Raw genomic sequence first — 24,526 nt, 5'->3', positions numbered from 1 at the left:
GCAGCTGTGCCTCAGCAGAAGACTGCTGGTAGGAGTAAAGGATGCATGCTAATCCCAGCCTGACTCAGTTGGAGCTGTCTCTGAGATGGGATAGGCTCCACTTTGAGTCACCAGAGTGATTCAGACATTTGTGGCTAAGGAAAGTAAAATTCATAATGACTAGGAGGTGTTGGCCTTGTGGTCATTACTGTGTCAAGTTCTCGGATGTAACATCCCAGTCATGACCTCACTGGCTATCAACTTTTGCAAAATGATGCCCTCTCACGCTCTCCAGTTTGCCATTTTGTATTCTGGTGAGGGATGCTTGTTTCATGGGATAGATAACTTGAATCTGCTTGGCTTGTTCTAACCTGGGCTTAGAGGGACCGAGTATTCCCTCAGAGCAAATCAGCTGTAGGAGGCCAAGCCTACCTTCTCTCTTGAGACTCTATTCCACTTGTTAACCAGGGCTTGTGAATTTTGCACTCCCAGAATCACCAGTAGAGTAAAAATATCCAAGATTTTAAATTGTTTTACATACCTTCTGCTACCCTCCGAGTGTTCTCTTCCCACTTGTAAGATGAAAATTTAAATTACAGTAATTCATACATTAACAGACATGTAATAAATGGAGTTACTGGTTCTTCCTTGAATTCTGTATTCTGCTGCCATAATCCTGAGTTTTGGAGAGGGCCTCAGATATCAAAGGCACAATGTATGGGTCAGAAATGTGGCTCAGAGGTTTGAATAGGTCATGACCTCAGAGAGGCTGGTATTCACTTGCTGTCTAAGCATTAGGTCTTTGAGACCTGGTAGTTAAATATAGGAATGAAAATCAGCACAGGGGGAGAAAATACTGTATACAATCTAGTTGAAATATAATGTTTTAGATGCACCAGTTAAAGTTTATATCTGTCTCCATCTCCATCTTTGGACAAGGCCATTCAACTGGAAACCTTGTATGAAGATCACAAGAGTTCTTATATTTAGGATTTCTGTGCTGATGGGAATAGGCTTTTTTTTAAAAAACAAACAAACAAAACAAAACAAAACAAACAACCCAGAGCTATAGTTGTGGGTAAAAAGTACTAGAAGGAGTTAATGTATCTTTAATTTGGGCAAAACAAGTGCACCAAACTAGTAGGCTCACTTGTTTTTCTTTGCTACCACACCAGTGAGAAGTTCAATCTAGAGGGCATAGATCTCAATTCCCAGTGTTAGGGAATAAAACATGATTCATATTCATCTCTGGCCTTGAAAATGGCAATGTTTGTTTTGCTGGTGGTTATACATGGGAAGTGGTCTGCTGGGAAAAGGACAGTGACCAGAACAGAGATGGCAGCATCATCAGTGTGGATGTTGTAGTGACTGCTACAAGAAGATGTTTCTCTAGCGGTGGCTGGTAATTTCAGGTTCATAATGTTTAAGCGACGGGTGGTTTGGGAAGGGTTATTTCCTTCCTTTCGTTTCCTAGCAGTGCTGACGTCTGTCTGTAGGCAAAGCTTCTGCTGGCAGCGTAGGTCCCAGCATCTTTCTTTGAACTTGCTCCAAACTCTGGTGGCAGTAGGGTAGGCAGGAGGTTCCCAGACAGTCATGCATTGTTTGAACTCGCTAGTGGTTTGTCTTCCCCCAGCACAAATATTGAAAGGGAATAGCTGAACAGATGAATACCAATGCAGCAAACTCCTAGGAATGCAGACAAAAGCTTATCATGGCTCTCTAAGCTCTGGGTCTGTAGACACTTGCTCAAGACCAAGATGTATAACCTTGATTCTGTCTAACCTAGTGTAACACTGAGTATAAGAATTTATTAAATTACCTGGACAGTGATTTTCCTAATGCTTCTCCCATCATAAAAGGTGTAAACTCACACAAACAATCCCTATAGCTATCTTCATATGACAGTCAAAATATTGCTTAGTTTGAAGAATATGGAACATGTATATTCAAGCTGTTTTCATAACACTGGGCTTGAAAGACCTGCTTTATTTTTAACATAGTTTCATGGAGGAGGTGTCACTATTTTTCTTTTTTTTCCATTATTTTGAATTCTCTCTTTCCTGCTCTTTCTATTCCACCCATTACTGCCCAAGTTAAAAAAGGGAAAAAGAACGGAAAAAAAAAGAAAAGAAACATAACTCCTAATTGAAGGTCTCAGTCCTTAAATGCCTCTCTCCCCAAAACATTGACCACCATATCCCAATCTGTGGGAAGGATGTACCGAGACATGAAATAACAGCGCAGCAAATCTCTGCTGTGCTGAGGACACAAAGCAACTTCTTCTACCAAGAGTTCTGTAAGGTAACAAGAGAGCATTCCCTCTGAGACAGGCTGTCTCACGTGACTCTCCTTATCCCTCTTCCTTTTCCCCTGAGTCCATTGCCAGGGCGGACTGTTTCCTTGTATCTCTGCAGGAAGCAGTATCTCGCTTCCCTGAGGACGAGCAGTTGGCACGAATTCAAAATGTCATCCAGGAACTCCCACCATCACATTACAGGTGAGAACGTGTCCACTGAGGTGCTGAGGAACAGTGTGGTGACTCTCACCATCAGGGAATATCACCTGAAACAGCGCTGGAGTTAATTTCCAGAAGTCAGCTCCCAAAAGCTTACTCACCATTTCCAAATCTGACAACAATTTATCTGGCATTTCAATATTATTGAACCAATTGTTAGAGATCGAACAAGCTCTCCCTGCTGCAGTCTATCATCCTCCTTCCCCAGGTATGACCCCCTGTGGCGCGCTTGGCCAGTGCCCTGGGTGTGGTGAGAAGAAGATGATCTGGTGGAGGTGCTTGAGCAAGAGCTAAGCCTTTGCAGCATCTCACTCCCTCTCCCACCTGTCTGCCATCTTCTTCGCACCCATCATGCTAAGGATTATTTGGTTCATGCCCCATCCTTGGCCACCCCAGAGCACAGTTGTTCAGGTGTTTGCTGCCATCCTGTGTAAATGCTAGTGCTGTAAATACTCTGTCCTATGGGGCCTGTTGTGCCATTGCAGACACTGCCTTCGTTGAGGAGGGGACAACTCTGAGGCCAGATCTAGGTCTAAGCCTTGCTGTCCTGGTGAGCAGGCATCAGTCACTTGACGTATTTTTCTTTCTTCATGTGAAACCACTGCAGAACACTGGAATACCTGATCAAGCACCTGACTCACCTGGCCTCCTTCAGCAACATGACCAACATGCACACCAGAAACCTGGCCTTGGTGTGGGCTCCCAATCTCCTCAGGTACAGTAGAGAATCTTCTCAACCAGAGCACCATGCCAAGCTCCAAGGGGAGCGCCAGCACCTGAACCTGGAGACCCTTCCCCTGAGGGAAATGCAAAGACAGGGAAAAGCAGAATAACTAAAGGGAACAGTAGAGCAAAGAAAACAGCTTTTAAAGGGAGAAAAAATGCTTCCAGGTTGAATAATCTGAGGTTTTACTACCAGCATCCAAGGAAGCTTGTGGTTTTGTGTGTTTCTTATATAAAAAAAGCTGTTATTTGCAATTTGAGCACAAAGATTTAAAAATGAGGAGTTAGCTCATCACTGTGGAACGGAAATGACATTTCTGACAGCGCCAGTGCTTCTGCAGTGGGGCGGTGAGGGACAGCAAGGCTTGGAAGGGAGGGCAACAGTGCAATAATACTACAGGCCTGTGCCCAGATCTGCTTGAGCAAAAGTGAGATGAACTTAGTGGGCTTAAGATGGCACCCTGCGTCAAATCTCAAGACCACCAGTTAGTTTGTCATGTTTGCTATGCCTGGCACTCTGCTGGGAAGAGGCCCAGTTAAGATGCAGACAGAGGTTTGGCTGATATCTTGTAGAGCTAAGCAGAACAAGAAAAAATAGTATCTGGAAAAAAGTAAATTGAAATATTTTGTATCTTGTTGAAATTCCCTTCCCCATGTACTGAGAGGAATGAACTATGCAGGAAAAGTCCTGGACAGCAGCTGGGCAGGAGAGGGGCAATGGCAAAGCTGGTGGAGGGAGCCCTGGGCTGGCAGAGGACAGGAGGGAGGGACCTTGGCTAGAGAGGTACAGGCCTGGAAAGCATTCTCTAAATAATTATCTCACTCTTTTAAATCACAAAACACGCAGAGCATGTTCTGAAAATAAATCAAATGTTGACTCTATTGAATATCACAAAGTGGACCTTTACTACTGAGACATTTTCATTCTAGCATCTGTCCTTGTCAAAAACCCTGAAGTCTGTTTCCTTTTGCAATCTTTCGTAAATGCAAGTTCCAGGGAGGAAAAGAAAGGAGCAAGCAATGCAACTGCAATCTCCTTACTGGGTTATCCTCTTGGCAATGCCCCAAGCTATTATCTAACACACCAGTCATTAACTTTACAAAGGATCCATTGCCCAGAGATAATTTCTTCAGCAACACTTTGGCATGTCAAGATAAGGAATGTTACTCTGCTGAAAGCAAGGGTGAGAATGTGGCAGTGCAGGGGGGCAGAGACGAGACTACTGGGGCACACGTCAAAGCATTGAAAATATTGGTGGGAGGAAGACCTGAGCAGGGTTCTGTGGAATTTCACTGAGAGATGATTGAAGCATTGAGTAGTGATCGGGAAGCGGTGTTTGAAGGCCCCTGTGTTGTCTTTCAGACCCAACTCTGAAATATGTAAAAGAGGAGCAAAGAGGGAGAATGGAGTTTGAGAGTCAGTTTTATCTTCTGCTGAAGAATGTAAAAGCTAAGTAGGGAAAATAACACAGACAAGAAAGAAAATAACAGAAGTGGCAGAGAAAACAGGGAAAATCATTTTTATAAGAGTGAAAAGGCAGAGAGAGGATGAGGGCCTGTGAGAGAAGGAGAGCAAAAGGTGCAGCAAGAGTGAGGAAAACATCCCTGTTCCAAGTCTTGCAAGAGAAAGCTGCTCTTTCCTCCCCAGGGGCTGTGTGTGCCAATGCTGGCTACTAGTAGAGCTCTTTCCTCATGCAGGTCAAAGGAGATTGAGGCAGTTGGCTGCAATGGGGATGCAGCTTTCCTGGAGGTGCGAGTGCAGCAGTTGGTGATCGAGTTCATCCTGAATCACGTGGATCAGATCTTCAACAACAACAGAAAAGCCAGCTCTGCAGAGAACATTGGTAACAACCTCCCCGAACCACTCCACGTCTCACTTGCCATGTACTCCAGCTCTAACTCTATCCCCTTCAACTAATATTTCCAGCACATCAACCCTTAACATCCTCACAGACTCCCCCAAAGACACCTTGAGCCCAATCCCTCTTTACTCTTGTCCTCTTCATCCACGTCTCCAACATGTTCTTTTTGAATATTAGACTCCTTCAACATGCTCCCAGGTTGCCCTATGGCTCATCTTTTGCATGATCTCACCTGGTTTAATCCTTTCCACAAAAGGAAGACCGCCTGATTATTTCTCAGTCCTGGTCTAAGCTTTCTCTTTAAGCCCATCAGCCACAGTTTCAATTCTTCTCTCAGGCTCCCCCAGTTGTAATTCCTCATACCGATGATACCTGCCCTGCAGCCACCATATCCACCTAAATCAGAGGCCACACTCCCAGGATAAAACTTAAGCTTGTGTTCTAAAAACTTATGTCTTGTATTTGGGGACATTTTATAAAAGAGGTTTATTTTTTTCCTGGGACATTAACAGTTTTCAGAGATGCTGATTTTGTTATTTAGTGATGACTTTGTTGTCAAGATTCTTTTAAGCCTGGGAAGTGAGAGGGCTTGGATCCACATTGACCTCACATAAGTTCAGAAATATGCAGCTTTCTGTTTTACACACTGGAAAGACTCATAATACCTTTGGAAGTGAGGGAGTAGCCACCTTTCTGCTTTCCAGCCCTGTGTCAGCTCACCCAATCCACCTTTCCCTTAACATGTGGCACTCTCTGCTAGTCTGTCCCTGGAGCCTGCATTTCAAGTGCTGTGCCCTGCTCAACCTGTAACACCTCTGCTCTGGTGGTGTGGGTGCCATTCCTATGCTCTTATTTGTGCCCTGGCAGTAGGCATGGAGTGAGGAACTTCTCCCGTACTGACTTAAGCATTGTAGTGAAACACTGGCTAGTAAATTCCTTGGCTTCTGTTTGTGCTGCAGGTCACTGGCCCAAAGCTGGCCCAAGTTTGGTAAGTGCTCATGTTGTGGTTTAACCCCAACCGTCAACTAAGCACCACGCAGCCACTCACCCACTCCTACCCTGTGCCAGTGAGATGGGCAGGAGAATCAAAAAAAGAAAAAAAGTAAAACTCGTGGGTTTAATAACTAAATAAAATAGAATAGAATAATAAAAATATAATAACAATAATAATAGTAATGAAAATGAATGTAATAAAAAAGAAAGAGAGAAAAACCAAGAAAAAAACAAGTGATGCACAATGCAATTGCTCACCACCCACTAACCGATACCGAAGCAGCGATACCCCCAGCCAACTCCCCCCACTTTATACACTGATCATCACATGGTGCTGGCCATGCTCCCTCCCAGCTACATGTGCACCTGCTTGCTGGCAGAGCATGGAAAACTGAAAAATCCTTAAGTTATGGTAAACGCTACTTAGCAACAACTAAAACATCAGTGTGTCATCAACATTATTCTCACACTAAATCCAAACCACAGCACTATACCAGCTACTAGGAAGAAAATTAACTCTATCCCAGCCAAAAGCAGGACAGTTGAACACCGCTGGCTTTTAACAGCTGTATGAAGTCAAGAGAGGAACATGTTGATGGTCCCAGTTGATTTCTTAGTGGGAAAGTGCCCCTTCACCCAGCCCCTCTGCACAGGCAGTGGCTCGCACCCTGCTTCAGCAGCAGGGCTAAGTACTGATTGGACTCCAGAGCCTGCGCTTCCTTCATGAACCTTGAGGTGATCTGTTTAGGACAGACCTGTTGGGGTGGCATACGGAAAGTTGGATTTGCCACTGCCCATGTAAACTGAGACCTTCAGTTCCCAGGGCTATTGTCACACTGCCTTCCATAGCCCTGAAATGCATTATGAAGGTAAAGTAATGCTGGTTTTTAGAACAGTCCCCCTTCCTGGAACAAGATGAGGAGAAAGATGTGGAAGTGAGACAAAGAATTAGGCACCAGGTTTGGATCGGGGACTGAACTCCTCCAAAATCTGGGGAGCGAAGGAGAGGAGAAAGGGGAACGTATGAATCCTGGTGGTTTTCAGAGACAGCTCTTTCACACCGAAGTGTCTACAGCAGAGGCAGCAAGTCTGTGCAACGCAGCCTTTGGCTAGTGAGTGTGGCCCCTGCTGGGAATGCACTCAGAAGGATAAGGTTGCTGGGGAGATGGAAGACTTATCTGACATAAAGCCTCTCTCCCTGCACGTGCTGCTCCTTTCCCTGCTCTGCAGGAGATGTTCCTGTCAAATAAAGACATAAAGCTCTTGCTCTCGTCTCTCCTCACCCCGGGCTGGAATGTATTTTCTTGCTTTTCAGAAAGCGCATCGGTTGTGAAAAGTCTGACCCTCCCCTCGGCCTCCCTGCCGATGAAACTGGTGAGCCTGGAAGAAGCGCAGGCACGGAGTCTGTCTGCCTCCCACCCTGCTCGGAAGGAGAGACGAGAGAACAGCTTGCCTGAAATTGTCCCCGTAACGGGGTCCCTCTTCCACACAGTTGTTGACCTCCCTGACAGCAAGTAAGTACCAAGAGGACTGTGAAGTGCAAACAAAAAAATGCAGGTTCCTCAGCATGATCAGGAATGAGACTTTTGTTAGCGTGATACCCCCACACCTGCACGCATGAATCTACAGCCACCATCGAAAGGAAATTGTGTCCCCTTCTCAAAAGAGGCACAGCTGCTCCTGAGAAGCATTGCCGTTGTTGAGCTCCACTAGTCCTCATGCCTCCATCAGGGCAGAACCTCGCCGACCTCCTGCAGGAGGAATTCATTGTCTTTGCATCATAGCTCAGGAATTGGCTAAACTTGGGCTGAAGTGGTGGAGCAGGTCTAGACACAGCTCTCCTAGGAGTTCCACCTGCTGGCGGCCGCTCCACAGCACGCCTGGTGACATTGACCTGCTCAGCTTCATTATTCTCCAGGTTCCTCTGCACTCATAGCTGAGCAGTAAGGTGAATTTTCACTCCTAGCATGGAGAGATACTTACATAGTGGCACCTATGCCACCTATGCCTATGCCAGGAGAAGAGTCCAATTTCAGCTGAGGTTGCTGCAGTTGTTGGCACTGCTGCCCAGCATAAGTATTTATCTATTGGTCTATCTATCTGTTAATATATGGCCACTCTACTGCCTGGTTCTGAGAGATTATAGCCTCTGCAGCAGGAGGTTCATTAATCTACTGACCTATAAAGCACTGAAGCAAAGATATTTATTTGCAGTTGATATATTAAAGCAAAAAGGAGCCATCTAATAGAATACTGGCAAGAGGATAACCAGGTTAAGACAAAAGGGTGTATTGCCCCTCTAGAGTCCTTTTTTCTTTCTCACTTGAAAGGAACAGTCCTATCCCTAATATACTAATCCTCTTTGTAGGACTGATTGGTGCTCTTCTGAGTACTGATCTGAAAGAAAAGCAGAACTATGGGGGTAGAAAGCCCATTATGGAGAGCAAGACAAGGAGATAAGAGGGTTCTTCTTGCTCTGGAAAAAGGGAGATTGAAGGAGGAGTCAGAATGGGTATGTGAAGGAACTGAAACAGAGTTTCATGCAGTAATATGCATAGAAGAAAACTGGCTTCAGGAGTACCAACTTCTTTCTTTTAAAAGCTGGAATTTCCAAAGAGTCACAGGGAACTGGTGTCCCACTTCCTCTGACAGTTACAAGAAATTGATTTAATTCCCTTAAGCCTCCTCCTTTTTGGCTAGTACATTATACTTGCACATGATCATATAATACCTATGATTAAATTAATGTTGGCCTGAGAAGCATTAATAGCTAGTTTGTATTAAGGGATCCTTTTATTTTTGCAAATTCATAAAAACTATAAGACACATAGACTTTAAAGATTAGCTTTGGGCACTAAGCAATAGTACCATCAGTTCTCTGGAATTTATCTTTCATTCTGTCAATTAAAATCTGTTAAAAAGGCAATTTTTCTTTACTGTATTGCAAGATCATTCTAGCCTCGGAAACCTCTCCTCTCTGGAGACGAGCATGGTTGATTGCTCAATCACAGTTGCTGTAGCATGATGCCAGAGCCAATTCTCTGAGGAGTTGGCTTAGATGTCTTTCCATCCATGACATGCTTAAATCAGCAATACAGATAAATCACTTACAGAAAAGCAAGAGTTGGTTGTGCAGCTCTGCCTTGCATGCCTTAGAATTGAAAGAGGTGTGAGACGAAAAGAGGGACAGCATTGAGGGGAGAGAGCTCAGAGGCTTTTGTGGGATAGTCTCTAGGGTTTGGAAACCTTCTGAGCCCTTTTTCCTTCCAGGAGAAAATTATCTACCAAGTCCAAGAAATGGAAGTCGATATTTAACTTGGGCCGTTCAGGCTCAGAATCAAAGTCTAAACTGAGTCGAAATGGGAGTGTCTTCGTAAGGGCACAGAAGCTCTCTGGTAAGAACACACTTTTCAGTTAAATATTTCTCTCTGCAGCTTTTTCCTGCAATATTGATAGCATGGGCAACCTGTATCCACGTGACACTTACACCATTAGACTTGACATAGTCTAACGGGGTCATGCTTGTTGCCTGGTTTCATCAACATCAGAGAATAAATCTTATGAGGAGCTATTGAAGGAGCTGGGACTGTTCAGTTTGAGGAGGAGAAGGCTGAGGGGAGACCTCATCACTCTCTACAACTACCTGAAAGGACATTGTAGAGAAGTTGGTGCTGGTCTCTTCTCACAGGTGATTAGTGATAGAACAAGAGGGAATGGTTTTAAACTGCAACAGGGGAGGTTTAGACTGGATGTTAGGAAAAAATTTTTCACAGAAAGAGTGGTCAGACAGTGGAATAGGCTGCCCAGGGAGGGGGTGGATTCCCCATCCCTGGGTGTGTGTAAGGGTCGTTTAGATGAGATGTTGGGGGATATGGTGTAGGGGAGAACTTTGTAGAGTAGGGCTGATGGTTGGACTCGATGATCCCAAGGGTCTTTTCCAACATAAATGATTCTGTGATGGCGAGAAGCACCCTTTCAGGAGGATATGCCAGACAGCTACAGTAAATATTACATTTTGGTATGTGATAAACAGGTTCCTGTTGCCCAGCTGTCAAGCTTGGGAACTAAGAAATGCTATGTAGGTTTGGATTAGTCCACTCTTCCAGCCCAGCCAGATTCCAGCTCCTGATGTTCCTTACATGGCACTGGGTGAATGACTGTCCTTGCAGGCTCTCCTTCCACTAAAGAGCATTAAAGAACCAACTGTGTTCAGTGCCTTTGTGAAAAACAAGGCACCAGAAGTTCCTATGGCTCCTGGCTCTCAGCACTTTGAGGGAAGCTATTACTTCTGCAGAATTTACAAGAAAAAAGTAGTCTTTTCTCCTGGCTGTAATCCCAAATTCTAGCCCCTCCTGAGCAGCAATCTCTTAAACATTCTGCTTCCTAGAAAATCACATGGCAGTGCCAATTCCCAGTGTTCAGAAATGATGACTCAAGTTCTAAAAACATGAAGTTGACTTAAGAATAATCACAGTTTTTAAAGGAAAGCATACCCTTTTTTACCTGAGTTCTAAAGAAGTGTTTCAGGTTTATATGTCCTAGATTTTTTTAGTATCTCCAAGTCAAGAAATTTACTTTTTAAAAAGAAGATGAAGTTGGAAGTTTTTTTAGATAATCTCATGATTCCAGCAGCTGGTGTTTGGAGGAGCCCTACCAAACATCACAAGACTTAAAATAAAATAATTAATGTTGGCAACATTACCTACCACCACATATAAGAGAGGCTGTATTTGGATCAGAAGTGAGTGTGAAGCCAAATGTTGGATCCAGTTCTTTTTGGACCCCTGCCTTCCCCCATGTTTTGCAGGTACAGATGGCCTCACATAGGGTGCCCAGGGCATACCTCAAAATAGCTCTCCATCCTATTTTGATCATGGGTTCACCTCCTCGCTTTGATAAGGAATACTCTGTCCCAAAATAGTGCTAACCCAAGGATGCCGAGGAATGACTGGAGCCCAGTGATGGTGGGGGCTGAGCCGTGTTCCAAGCACAGTACCGAGTGACAGGAGGCTGCACATTTTCTCCAGCAGGACACACAAATACACTAACGTGTGCAGAGATTTAGGCACTGAAGTAGTGTTTTTGAGAAGCAGTGCTTTAGCGCTGCCATGTTGTATTTTTGTGTGCTCTCTGCTTACAGCCTAATGTGAGGAAACAGATGAACTTGCTGTTGAAACTCAGCACATGCTATAACACAGTTTGTGTCCATGCACCCAAGTCTGCAAGTCACAGAAAATGCAAGCTCCACAGCTTGAATTCTGTTCCTCCGGGAAAGCGGAGCCAGTGCTCAAGACATCATGCCATATGAATGTAAAAGGTAGCCAGGACTTCATATAGATGCAAAAAGTAGCTGGAGTTTCTCCTATGCTCACGTGAAAGTCAGTCCCAGAAGCCTCAATTATATAAACAAATGAAGTCCAACCAGCCTGCTCACTTTCTGCCTTACCTACTTTGTGCAACACTGTAAACAGCAAACTTTGCTCCCAGACATTTTCCAGAGCTCCATGGATCCTTGCTGGGCTGCCAGAGACTAACTTGTCTTCCTTGCCAGCTACATTCCTCCCATCTCCCCTTTTCAAGGTGGTAACAGCTACATGCTTCCAAAACCTCTCAGGAACAGACCTGTAGAGTGTCTGGTGACAAATGGCAGCCTGTCTCTGGACAAGCAAGTTCACTGAGGATGACCAGGACAATAGGTTGCTTACTGCCCTCATAAATTTCCCGGAGTGCTTGCTGGAGGCAGGGTATGCTCATGCCAGCAGAAGAGCCTGGGAGTGCAACGTAAAAATAACCTAACATTTGCTATCAGGAACGAGAGGTGAGAAGGCTTTTGTGTCAGTTTAGTTAAAAAGTCCCTGCAACCAATAGCCTGACTTGATCGGGGAGGACAGTGGCGCATAACAGCTTTGGGGATGTTTAACTGCTTCACAGCGGAGATGGTGTTGACTGGCTGGGTTAAGTATAGCTCTCCACATGTCCAGCAGGTGCAAAGCTGTTGTTAGTGCTAGCAGATGCCCAGCTGCATGGACAAGTGTTGTGGGTAAGATGCCGTGTGGCATGGATACAGAGTGGGGAATGCTTGGAAATGGAAAATGACTTTGATGTCTGCCTGGTGTGTCCATCTATATGTAGCCTTTGGTCTTTACGGGGTGAAACCTGCAAAGCCACAGGAACTGAAGCCTTCTTCTAAAACTCATTTTCCACAGAAAAAGCAACTATTCGTCCTGCGAAGAGCATGGATTCGCTGTGTTCCCTGCCAGTTGAAGGTGAGACACCAACAGACTATACTGTAAGGGTGAAGGATTGCACGTCTGCGTTCTCAGCTTTCCCCTGTGCTTGCATGGCTGCAGTGGTCTGTTTCTTTGCCTATGTCACCCTGTTGTGTATCTTTGTATGCTTGTGCCATGGCTGCTGACATGTGCCCCCACCTCTGTGTGCATGCATTTTTAACCCTTTTCTATGTCTTTTATGTTGGTGCATGCACCTGAGAGTTACCACTGTCCCTAGCTGCATCTTTATTAGCAGTGGGATTCCTTCGATTTCATTCTTGGTTATTCTGGGCACAAAATTCCCATTCATAAGTGAAAAGTGCTTGCAATAATCCAACAAAGCCTGGAGCTGTGATCTTTGTGGGTAATGCATGCTAGCCCAAGACTTGGCTGCGTGTGATTGAGGGGGGCCTCTAATAAAAGTCTTAGGTGATTTCCACCGGAGGGCATCCTATCCAGCCCTGCCTGCCCAGTTTAAAGAAGGCCCCTGGGCTGGAGCCCAGAAGGTCTCCAGTGCCTGCTGTGCCCACCTCTCTGGGGAAATGTGGGTGTTCACCAGGGCAAGACTCATCCCTGGAGGGATTGAAGAGGGCTTCTCACAGAGAAAGGTTATTTGCTAGTGCTTTGCTTCCCACTGACTTTCTCCTATCTTCCCATCTCTAGGGGAGGATGAAAAGAGCAGATTCAAGAGGACAGTGACTACTGGAGGGTTTTTTGTTCCGGTGATGAAGATACGGACAGGAGGCACAGGCAGCTCATATGACCTCAGCAAGGAGAGTGAGTGGGAGCAAGAACGATCTGCCATGGGGGCCAAAGGAAGCTCAGACCTGAGTGGGGAGAAAGGTCCTCCCCGGACACCGCAGGCAAAGTCACCCCCTGAGCAGCTGAAGGTCTTCCGGGCAGAGGATGCTGAAAATGAGCAGACTTCCCCCAAAGGCGGCCGCATGTTCTACACTTCTGAAGCAGCCGCCAAGTCAGGCTTCCCAAGCAGCCTCTTTCCCTTGGAGGCCTCCCCTCGTCACCAGAGGAAAGCCCTGAACATCTCCGAGCCTTTCGCCGTCTCTGTTCCCCTGCGGGTATCCGCAGTTATCAGCACTAACAGCACCCCGTGCCGTGTGCCTGCCAAGGAGAAGCTTTCCCTCTCCAGCCTAGAGGAACTGTCTTCCCTCGTGGCCGAGAGCACGAGCCCCTCTGCCCTGGAAGTGGGGACCCACACGAGGACAGAGCAGGCACCAGAGCGGAAGGAGAAACAGCCGGGGCCCACGCTGCCAGCGGCAGCATCCAGAGGTAAAAATGTGTTAAGGAGGGTGATGTGGAACCTCTGTCGGGCTACGGGATGTGTCCTGCAGCTCGGTGGCATGGAGGTTGCTCCAGCCTGCTCTTGTGGCAAGAAAGAGACCAAGCTGTAGCAGGGTGGGTGTTGATGGTAGCAGGTCAGGTTGGTGCTTGTTACAATAATGAGACTGGGGAGGTGGGTGGCCTCCCAGTAACATCCTGTTGTGCCCGGAGGCTGCTCTTTAGCTTTGTTAGTTGGCATTGGGTTGAAACAGCACCACTTTGTCTCAGGGCACATGTTTTCAGTCACAAATAGTTACATCGTTCATTTGTGTTTCTGATCCAGGCTCTCACACTGAGGAGCTGGTGGCAGCCAGGAAACCCGAGTCCTTAGAAACTCCAGCAGAAACTCCAGCAGCAGAAAATCAGGAGACGTTATGTGAGCAAAGCAGCTGCATGAGCAGCACCAGCAGCCCCCAGCAGTCCTCAGAGCAGAGTCCCACCTTGGAACAAACACCAGCCTCAGAGGTTCATACAGGGCCACTCCCTGAAGACAAGGCAGAGCAAGGACAACTCAAGATGAAGGATGTCTCCTCAGAAGGCAGCTGTGACCACCAGGAGATCGAGACAGCTAAGACAGAAGAAGGGTTGTGCTTAAGAGATGTGGTAAGGAAGAAGACATGAGAAAAAAGATGGGGGATAATGTCATGGTGGTGACTGGGAGGTTGTTTAAAGTTTCGTTGTGTGTTTGTAGTCATGAAAACTCAGTCTATGACCTAGGCTACGCAGGGTCAAGAATTGACCATGTACTGATTTACCTTTACACAACCACCTACAAATACCATGTGGTGATTTACCTTCACACAACTACATACTGTCCCATTTTGGTCTTCTTTTCCTGTAACTATCTGATTGCAGTCAGTACAATGTCTTCTCTGAGACTTTCCAGATGTGAGACTGTCTGGATGTCTGAGCATTTTGACCCATGGTCTCTGAATTCTCCTTCTATTTTTGCTGTTCCATTTGTCCTGGACAGCCTGAACAGTCCTTTTTTCTTCCATTCTCTACATCCTTTTTTAAAATTATTATTATTTTTGCCTCATCTGTATCTCTAGCAGAGCTTTTTCACCAAGTTTCTTACAGCGATACTCATCTCTGGACAGCTATTTAAAGATCTGTTGGCATGGTTCCTTGAATAGATTATTCATTCCAGTTTGTGTGTGATTTGGGAATGCAGATCCTCTGGCAAGGCCAAGTGAGCCTGAATGGGAAGAGCCGAGAAACAGGCTGAGACATTCCAGCTACTCATTCACCTCACTCTTTCAGCATATCTGTCCAGGCTTAATTCTGGCTACACATCAGATCTTCTCCTCCATAACCCACTTGTTTATAGATGTATTTCCTTTCTTGAACTGGTAGTAGTATGCATGTCTGTGTTTCTGTACCCAAGAGTGTGCTCATCCAGGAGCCTGTCTATTCTAAGAGGGCTGTTTGAGAAAAATGAAGGGGTATTTACTGGTAAGTTGTGAGCTGCCAGGTCATGTCATTTCTTCTGTTTTTCAGACAGAGGAGGACCCTGGGAATGCCCTTCTAGAGCCACTGTGGCCAGAGATACAGCAGGAACTGAAAATTATCGAACCTGAAGAGGAGCTCTTGCTCTTGCCAGCAGCTGTCCCCAAGACGGACCTAATTTCTGAATCCTCTTCTTCAGTACAAACAGATATCTATTTCTCTGGTCCGGGACAGAGTCCAACACTGTCTCAGCAGAAATCTGCAAGCAGAACACCACAGATGACAACTCAGGTGCCTTTATTTGGTGCTGCTGGCATGGAACAAGACACCCTCCACAACTGCCAGTCTGACGTGGTTGCACAGCAGAGTTGTGCTTCAGCCCTACCCAAAGTGGGTACTCTCTCTACTGGCACAGCAGCTCCAAAGAACGACCACCCAGTGGTGGAGAGCAAGAGTGAATGCTTCACTCCTCCACTGGACTGGAAGCTTCGTAGTCAATCAGAATTTAATGAGGTTGCCCCAAGTGATGAATTTTCTTGTTCCAAAGGAGCATGTCCAGAGTCAGGGAGAGAAAAAGATAACACTTGCCAGCTGCAGAGGGAAAAGGATGATCTTAGCAGAGTCCAGACTCAGAGGGAGAAGCCCGAGATACTGACCACTGATGAAAGGGACACATTCACCTCCAAGGCACTGAGTGGAGCTGGAATCCAGGAGCTGAAGGAGGGCAATGCTATTAGCAGAACCCATGATGCTGGTGACCAGGATGATGAGGATACCTGGACAGATATTGTGCAGAGCTTAGAGCTTGTGGAGCCATGGGAGGATCACCAGTGGGTTACAAGCCCACTCCATTCCCCCACCTTTAAGGACATTCAGGAGAAGATGATACAGGAGTTTCAGCCACAGAGCCAGAGAACAGAGACAGGACTTTCTCTTAGACCACGATTCAGTCGCAGCCTCTCCCTGGACAGCAAAGACACAGTGATGAGTCTGTGGACTATCCCATTCTCTTTCATAGATGCCACTGACCAGCGACAACCATGCAGTGACATTCTGCCAGTGACTTGTGAGCTGCCCAAAACACAACCCATCTCACCCTCTAGTTTGAGCAAAGCTAAGCAAGATGAGAATGGCACAAGTTCTCCAGAAGAACCTTCAAAACTTGAGGAGATGAGGTACCCCCTCAGCAGGGAGGAAGCACCAACTGAGAAGGAAGGACTCTCCAGAATCCCTCTTTCAGAGCCAGAGGAAAAGAAAGTGAATGTGAGCAGAGAAAACCCTTGGAGCTCAAAGCCTGAGCTGTCTTTACCACACCAAAATAGCCCAGGCAGTTCTTCACAGGTGAAGAACACAAAGGAGGAGTTATCCATGTCTCAAGACACTGCCCTGGGTGACAATACTGTCACCAAAGCATTGTGCTCTGCCACTGAGTCACAGCTGAGTAATAAAGGTGAAGAAACACCTCGCAAAGTAAAGACTAGACCATCATCCCTCAACTTGGATTCACTCCTTCCAGCCTCAGATTTGTTCACATTCGAGAGCCTGTCCATGCCCTCTGCCCCTGGGAACCTCCTGTGCGTGCAGAAGGAAGTAAAAAGCAGTGATTCTGTCCCATCCCTGCCGACTGCCTGCCCTGCTGCCAGTAAAGGCGTTTCCTGGGGGTCTCACTTCAGTGCCCACGTGGACCTAGACTTGGATTACCTGGCAGTGGCCCATGCCACCACTGGCCGTCGTAACTCTGCTCCCGTCAGCGTGTCAGCGGTCAGGACCTCCTTCATGATTAAGATGTGCCAGGCTAGAGCGGTACCCGTGATACCACCCAAGATTCAGTACACCCAGATCCCCCAACCCCTGCAGGCTCAGAACACCGCTCCACCAGCTGAGAAGAAGGAAGCAGAAGCCAAGCAGGCCATCAGGCAGACTCAAAGGGTGGCATGGAGCCACTTGGAAGCCCCCAAGAGCCCGCTGACAGAGAAGAAAGCCAAAGCAGAGAAAGAAAACAGTGACCCAGCTCAAAAGGACTCAGCCTGTCCTTGGCACAGCAGCCTTGGCTCTCCACTGGAGCCATCTCAGTCCAGTCATTACCCCACTCTGGATGTCCCTGTTCTGCGCCGAAAGCGCACCTCTGAGGGGGAGACAGCTGGAGATAACCCACAGTCCTCAAAGATGGAGAGGCCATCAGGGTTCTCCAAGCCTTCCTATAGATCTAGGCCTGGGAGGCCCCAGAGTCTGATTCTCTTCAGTCCCCCCTTCCCCATTATGGACCACCCCTCCTCTTCAGCAGACTCCAGGGTGTTGTTATCACCCATAAGGAGCCCCACTCAGACCACCTCTTCGAGCCCCATTTGTGGCGATCTGTCTGAGACTTCGCGGACAACACCTGAGGGGGTGACACTGCGGAACAAAATGACCATCCCCAAGAATGGCCAAAGACTGGAGACTTCTACCAGCTGCTTTTACCAGCCCCAGAGGCGCTCTGTGATTCTGGATGGACGAAGCGGGAGGCAGATTGAATAGCAACTGCTTCTCTTACTCTTTTTCCATGGTGGATGGGATGGGAGTGTCCGAGACCAACTCTGTTGCCATTGTTGTTATACTGCCTCTGTTGTTATAACTATTTTGTGCAAGATGGACCCGAATTCTTTACGGTTTCCTGAAAAGCATTTTGCTACGGAGGGTCATAGTCTTTTTGTCTTGCTTTTCCTTCCCTTTCTTACCCCTACCTAGTCCCTCACAGTCTGCTTTTTTTTTTTTTTTTGTAAGCCAGTACCAAGGAACTTGCATTTCCTCATACTTATTGTCTAACAAGCCTTGTGAAAGTCTCATCCTCCCTATGGAAAAAAGGAAAAATAAATCTTGGTATAATTAGAAAATAGGGCTGGGAGGAAACACTGTTCCAAAGCACTGCAGCCCAGGGTGCAGGGGCACAGTATCTGCTGAGGAGGTAAGTCCAGATGTTTGGGACCTTCTTTCATTGTTTTCCAGACACCAGTAAAGGACCATGCCTATCTATCTCTGTTGTCTGATTTAGACAGTGCAAATAAACAGTGCAGGAGGCTGGGGATAGCTGAAGAGGAAGGCGAAGCTGGCTTGAGCAAGTCATGCAGGTTGTGAGACATCCAAGGATGTTCCAGTGACAAACGTACAACCTGAAGGCGCTGCCTCCCGCTCTGTCCTTGCATCAAAGATGTGCTCTTTCCAGCATGTGCAAGAGCTGGAATGAAAGTAGCTGGACAGGAAACGCCTAGTTTTTCTTTTAATCTTCCAATTCCTGCTTGTGAGTTTTATTGTGCTCAGCCACACCTTCCTTGGGCAGACAAGATCTGTGTGGCTGGGGAATGAGTGTGCGGCTGGCTGTCCAGTGGTAGAGACTTCTCAGGCTGGTGTCAATGAAAGCAAAGATAAGTTCACAGCAAAGGCCAGTATCAACTATTTTCATCATTGCTTAAAGCCAGATGACACCTCTGAAACTATCTCCAGCTGTGCTCCACACTGCCAACAGCAGAGAAAAACAAGAGGATCTTCTGATCTGCACGTCCTTGGGCTATTGTCCTCTTGCACCCTGACTGACATATCTTTGACCCTTGGTCTTTCATTGCCACTGTGTGGCATGTCCCCAGGTGCTTCTTCTTCCTTTAAACTTCCTCTGCTTCTGATTTTACACTGTTTCTTTGAGAGCATGGCTGGTTGTCACCTCCCTGGCCCTCAGTGCTTTCAGATTGATTAAGAGTGTGGTAAAGAGGATGATTTGTGGGACTGCAGAACAGATCATGAACAATATCCTGAGAGGTGGATTTGAAGTGAATTAAACTCTCTCCTGAAGGGCCGTTATTGTTACAGGCAAATACACGTTCATATAAGCAACAGCTGCTGTGGGAATAGAATTAAAGCTTCCTTTATAAAGCCTCTAACTCTACATTCACCACAGGCTCATCTATTGCCGGGTATGTGACTGTGGGCGATTGCCAAGTCAGGTACAGCCTGTGCTCTCTCTGCAATTTAAGTGTCACTAGTGACTACGGAGGAGACGGGAACACAGGTGTTGCTGCCAGCACTGAGATTGTCCTTGTAATGGTGCTTGCAGGGGCCATCATTCACGGAGATGTCTGAGTCTGTAGGCCCTCGGATGGTTATTATGGGCTATAGTTTAAGCAGTAGCTAAGCATCTGGTAGGAAGTGCTATAGCCACCGCAAGGAGTGTCAGTCAGAATTTCCCAATGGATGTATGTTTAGGGCTTTTTTTTCTGACTTTTTTTTACTGGCATTTTCAAATTGTTAGCAAACTCAATCCATGAGCTCCTGGTCTGTACTGAATGTGTCACTCCATTAGTGTCATTGTGGCTGGAGGGCCCAGAGCCTGTATGGTGCTTTCTCTGCACTCTTTGATTGCTAAAGGGGAGAGATGCCAGAGTACTTTTGAGAAGTTCTGGGCCCACAAAGGCAAGGAATGTATCTTCAGCAGAATTTTCTCCTGCCATATCCAAAGGGAGCATGAAAAACCAAGAGGGCCTTTCCCTGTCACCAGTTGCAGTCTTTGATCCTCCCCATTGTACTCCTCATTTGTGCATAATGCCCTATAAGAGAGAACAGAGCAGAGAACTAGGTCTGTGCTGTCAGTTTTGTTGAAGGAGAATATTAAACCAGACAAGACCCTGGAGTTCTTGTTTGGGTCCATGTTCTCTCAGAGATGTCAGTCTATGCTTTTCCTGGGCAAGCTGTGGATGGCAAGTCCAGAACATGCAGCTTCATGACAATTGTATTATCCTCCTCCCAGACCACAAGATGCCTGTTGGGCCTCCCAATAAAACTAGGGGATTGCCAGTCCTCCGTGCTCCTCATAGTTAGCACAGCTCTGCACTGCATTTACATGGCACCCAAATGCCTTTTTTACTGCCTCATGCGAAAGCTTTTAACCACCATGGCTGGGTTAATGGCAAATGACTTGGGAAGGTGCGATACAAGGTATTGTGGTAAGGCTTTAGAGAAAGTAAAAATTGTGGAAATGATGCCTAGGTTTTTTTGGCGTCAACAAAACAGTTTACTTTGGACAGGGATTTATATTCTCTCAGTTCCTAGAAGTTTTGACTGCCAAGGCATCTGGAATGGAGCCAGAGAAGCTCACGAAGTAATGTATCAAAAGAAAAAGAAAATGTGATGAAACCTTGGCACCTTAAAACTGTTCCTTTTATTTTTTTCCCCTCCTTATTCTCATATAAGATGATCTATGAGCAAGAAATGAGGTCTGGCAATTTGTATATAATACACTGTCTCAACTCTTAACAGCGTTCCAGTAAGTAATAGCGCTTTTGGCATAAGTGGTGAAACTCCTGAAAGAGAAAATTATTAGAAATCTTTACTTTAATATTAAAGATCAGCCTCAGCTAAAATCTGTATCCAGACTATACTTTTTAAGGGTGTTTCAGAATTTGAACTCAGATCCAGGTCCTGGATTTTAATTAAGCAGAGATTCTGTAATGACATCTCTATTTTGTAGCTCGATCCCATCTCTATCTACAGTTTAATCTCCAGCCTTCAGCTGATGTATCAAACTTCCAAGAGCCTAGCCAAGTGGGCTTAATGCAGGCGCATCACTATTGCTTTATGGTCCCAAGTGGGCTTGTATCAAGAGCGCTGAGATAAAGCCCCAGATCCTGCTAAGAGCTAAGAGTGCTTGCTTAGTTGCAAAGTGCACCACTGCATAGGAGTCACCATTCCCAGCTCCAGACTCAGACTCCTGCAGAGTTGGTAATGCTTGATGATAGATCCATGTTGATACTGCTAGTTGCAGTCAGCTTCAAGGACCGGAGCTTGATAGTTGGACAGAGCCAGAAGACAGAAGCCATCTCCCATCGAACGGTGCTCACTGTGTGGTTGGAGCTTTCTGAGATCCAACTTTACTAATCCATTCCTGAGGTCAGCTGATGTCCTGATGTCATTCAGAGCCCTTAGGTTGTCCTCTGCCACCCTGCAGTAGCAGATTGAGTCTGAGACTGGAAGCACTTCAGAAGTTCAGGGTTTTGCAGTGGTACATTGAGGGTACCAAACTCCTGCCCTCCAGCACAACCCTGCAACACTAGAGACTTTAAAAAGGGATTTTGGTTATTTTTTCTTGGTTTTTTGGCTTTGTTCATTTTTGTGTGTGTGAAGCATTATGGAGAAGGATAGACCAGATTTATGAGACATGGGTCTGGCCCAGAATTTGAAGTTTTGTGTACAGGAGAGCTGAGTCAGTCACTCTTGGCGTTATGGAAAGGACCTTCCTAAATAGACTGTCACACACCATTTGCAGCTCTGCAAAGATGGTTTTAGGGACCCTGCAGTACATGTTGATTCTCCTGAGACTGTGAAGAGTGTAAAGGCCATTCCCAAGTTTGCAGATGGCCCTAGTCTCAGTCTTGATATGGTATCACCAGCATGTGTTGCTTGTGGACTTTTACCAATGGGAGACAAGTGACTAAATTTCATTTATTATTCCCATGTAGTCAGGGGTTTTGTGCAGCTTCTGTCAAGTGTAGCTCAGAGTGAAATGGTTGGGCTGGCAAAGATGGGAATCCTCTGATGGAAAGGAGGGACATGGATAATGTTAGCTCATGTGGGAGCTGCCTTCTTGGCGGCAGAGTAAACAGAAATGAGGATTATATTTCACCTTATAAACCACATTCCTCTGGGCTGTCCATCCAATGCTATCACTTCAGAAAGACTGAAGCACTTCTTTTTTCACCTTTAGAGCTTCAGAGGAACTTAGGTCTGTATTAGAGAGCATCCATAAAGCCCTGCAACATTTTCCCTCAGCCAGAGTCCAAATGGTGCAATCAAACTTTTTTCTTTCTTTATGAATTCTGAAATGCCTGTAGTGGTGAATATTGTGTTAAATTTATATATATATATAAAAGAACATTCTATATAAATATATTAAAAAGGAAATGTAATTAAAATGAAGGAATTGCCTAAATAGAATCCTGCACATCTGTGAAACTTGGGCTGATGCATGGAACTGTTTTCTGCTGCAATTTATGTAGCACCGAGGGTGTGAGATCAACTGGCTTTTTGCCCATGGAGAAGTTAATGAGTTCTGGATAATCTGTGGTGGGCAGAAGGTCTGAATCTGCTTTCCTGAGCCAGATCATGTCCTGGGAGAGAAGAGATGAGATATGGGGAGACCAGAGCGCAAGGACTGATTTAGTTTTCTACCACAAGCTTCTCCTCGGTCCTTGAAAATGCAAACAATCTACTGGAGCATATAGTACCCTTCAAGCATGCCCAGGTTTTTCAGTTGTCCCTTTTTCTTCTCTCCATCTCTATAAAAAAAGTAAATCTCTAGGGGTGGGGAAGAAGCTGTAGCTGATCCCAATTTGGTTTAGTTTTTGCTTGCTCCTAATCAATGTAAAGCCTTGGTGATAACTAATTCTGCTCCAAGTAAGGAATGGAAAGCTTGCCACTGAGTTCAACTGGAGATGGAGCTGGACTTTAACAGCCCTGGAAAGGAAGGATGGCAGGAGGCAAGTGCTTCCTGAGGGCTCCATGCAGCAGCCCAGACCTTAGATCTTGTTCTTGCAGGGACTGGTCCCCTTTGAAATACTATTTGCTGCCAGGTCAAGGGAAGGGCTGGAAGTCAGACACTGTGAAAAGGACTGTCCCCATCCCACTGGCCCTGGTTTGTGATTATTTCTCCTGCTAGCTCTGATGGATTGTATTTTTGTTAAGCTTTGATCTCCGTGTGGACTTGCCTGCCTTTGTGCCTTATTGCTTTAAAAAAAGAAAAAAACCCAACAGCCACAAAAAAACCCCCCAAAAAACCAAAAAAAGATGTTTTGCCAGGTCTCAGCCATGAGATTAAACTGGAGTTTTTATAAAAACAGACCTGTGCCCTAGTGATGTTTTGAAACATTTTCTTTTTCCTGGATTTGGTTTATGAATGAAGTGCAAATGCATTTGTCTTCCTCTGACATGGAGTTTGAGGCCTTCTTTTGTTGTGTGAGTGGTCAGGGCACTAAGTTGTGTTTGAGTTTTGACTATGGGGATGAAGGTTAGGGCCTGTTCACACAGTTTTCTGATGGGAGGTTATGAAGGCTGCAGCCGCTCTGCAGCTCTGAAAATGAAGCGAGGGCTTGGAGACTTCTGTAGAATTACCATTATCTGAAATGCTTTAAAATTTCCAAGGGTAAAATTCATCTTTTTTCTTACCATTTTTAGTTCTTCCAGGCTGAAGTTTCAGTGATGCACAACCACATCCTCCCATTTATCCCATCTCCTGCAGAATTCTGCCTTGCCTGTGATAATGTAGAGCAACGCAGAGCAGAGTACAGAAATACTTGGGGATCCCAATGCTTGTAGAGTGGAAGACAAGCTGGAACAAGAGAAATTATTACGAAGCCTCTGGTGCATTGTGCGTGCACTTCTGTTGATTTGTAAAGGACAAGCAAGAACTTAAAAAAAATATGAATTAAGTTTCCTGGTTCTCTGGATTCCTGCAGTGCCCTCATTGATCCAGTCTCTGAGCTGTAGTGTGGAAGTGAATATTATTAGTATCCGTCCGTTATTCTACCCTCGGGGGAAAAAAAAACCTGAGAGGGGTTCTTGTGGTTGTAGCCCCAGTAGGCAAACCTGCAGTTCAGCCTGCTCTTTGTTCTCCCCAAAAAACAGACGAATCATTAGGTTAAATGAAATACCTTTTTTTTCCTACTCAGCAGCTGAATTCAGGGCTTGACTCCCTTTCCTACCTCCTTCATGACTTCAATTTCCCTTTAGGAAAATGCCTGGGCTGTGCTTCCTGCTTACCATGGCAACTGGCACACAATGTGGGAGAGAAAACCATGTCTGTTGACCTCTGTAATTGTTGTTAGCCATAGCCAGTCATTAGTGCTGTTCGAGAAACAGTATTTTTGCATTCTTTGTGCCACAGAGTCTAGCAATGACTTGGCCATAAGACAAGAGGAGAATCTCAAACTGCCCCCCAGCATTCCCATGGTTATAAAAATCAAGCAAAAGGCACACTGCAGACCTAGTCATGCTCCACGCAGCACCGTGACCTAAATCAGAGTGCTCAAACATGTGGAAGTGCTTGACACAATTCCAATCAATTCCTTTTGCTCACTTTCCCATCACTACGAGTTTGCAAGTCTGACTCAGGACAAACATCTGTGTAGGTTGTATTGGAAGCACCAGCTACCTCTTGGATACTTTCAGCTAAGCCAAAAGCAGGATCAAGCAAATTCCCAAACTGACTGTTAACCGGAAAACAATCTAACCCAGCACCAAAGAGCACTTGATACCAGTGTCTCATGCATCCTCCTTGCAACACAAGAGTCTAGCAGCTGTGGGACACAGAACATGTGTAGCTGGTATCCCAGTGGATGGAGCTAAAGGTCAACTGGCAGCAAAGGGAAGGCAGGTAGTGC

General features: G+C 45.9%; 1 protein-coding gene across 4 annotated transcripts in view; it reads left to right on the top strand.

Annotated features, from left to right (window-relative positions):
- ARHGAP31 (Rho GTPase activating protein 31) overlaps positions 1-22,986 on the top strand; it is a 63,508-nt gene extending 40,522 nt beyond the window's left edge. The window contains exons 4-13 of one of the 4 annotated variants that reach the window (XR_012626698.1): positions 2,394-2,476; positions 3,102-3,209; positions 4,916-5,061; positions 7,388-7,586; positions 9,343-9,467; positions 12,279-12,338; positions 13,005-13,628; positions 13,963-14,282; positions 15,180-18,072; positions 18,160-22,986. Coding sequence is in view for 3 of the 4 variants with exons in the window: in XM_074853018.1 (XP_074709119.1) it covers positions 2,394-2,476; positions 3,102-3,209; positions 4,916-5,061; positions 7,388-7,586; positions 9,343-9,467; positions 12,279-12,338; positions 13,005-13,628; positions 13,963-14,282; positions 15,180-17,645 (4,131 nt within the window). In the remaining variant the exon portion in view is untranslated. Of the gene's footprint in view, positions 1-2,393; positions 2,477-3,101; positions 3,210-4,915; positions 5,062-7,387; positions 7,587-9,342; positions 9,468-12,278; positions 12,339-13,004; positions 13,629-13,962; positions 14,283-15,179 lie in introns of all 4 variants that reach the window. The other 3 variants (XM_074853018.1, XM_074853030.1, XM_074853038.1) reach the window with 3 other exon arrangements.
- The last annotated feature ends 1,540 nt before the right edge of the window (positions 22,987-24,526 follow it).

This window comes from Strix uralensis, chromosome 2, assembly GCF_047716275.1.
Source record: "Strix uralensis isolate ZFMK-TIS-50842 chromosome 2, bStrUra1, whole genome shotgun sequence".
NCBI lineage: Eukaryota > Metazoa > Chordata > Aves > Strigiformes > Strigidae > Strix > Strix uralensis.
Note: the sequence above shows the minus strand (reverse complement) of the source record. Positions and strands in the feature narration are given on the sequence as shown.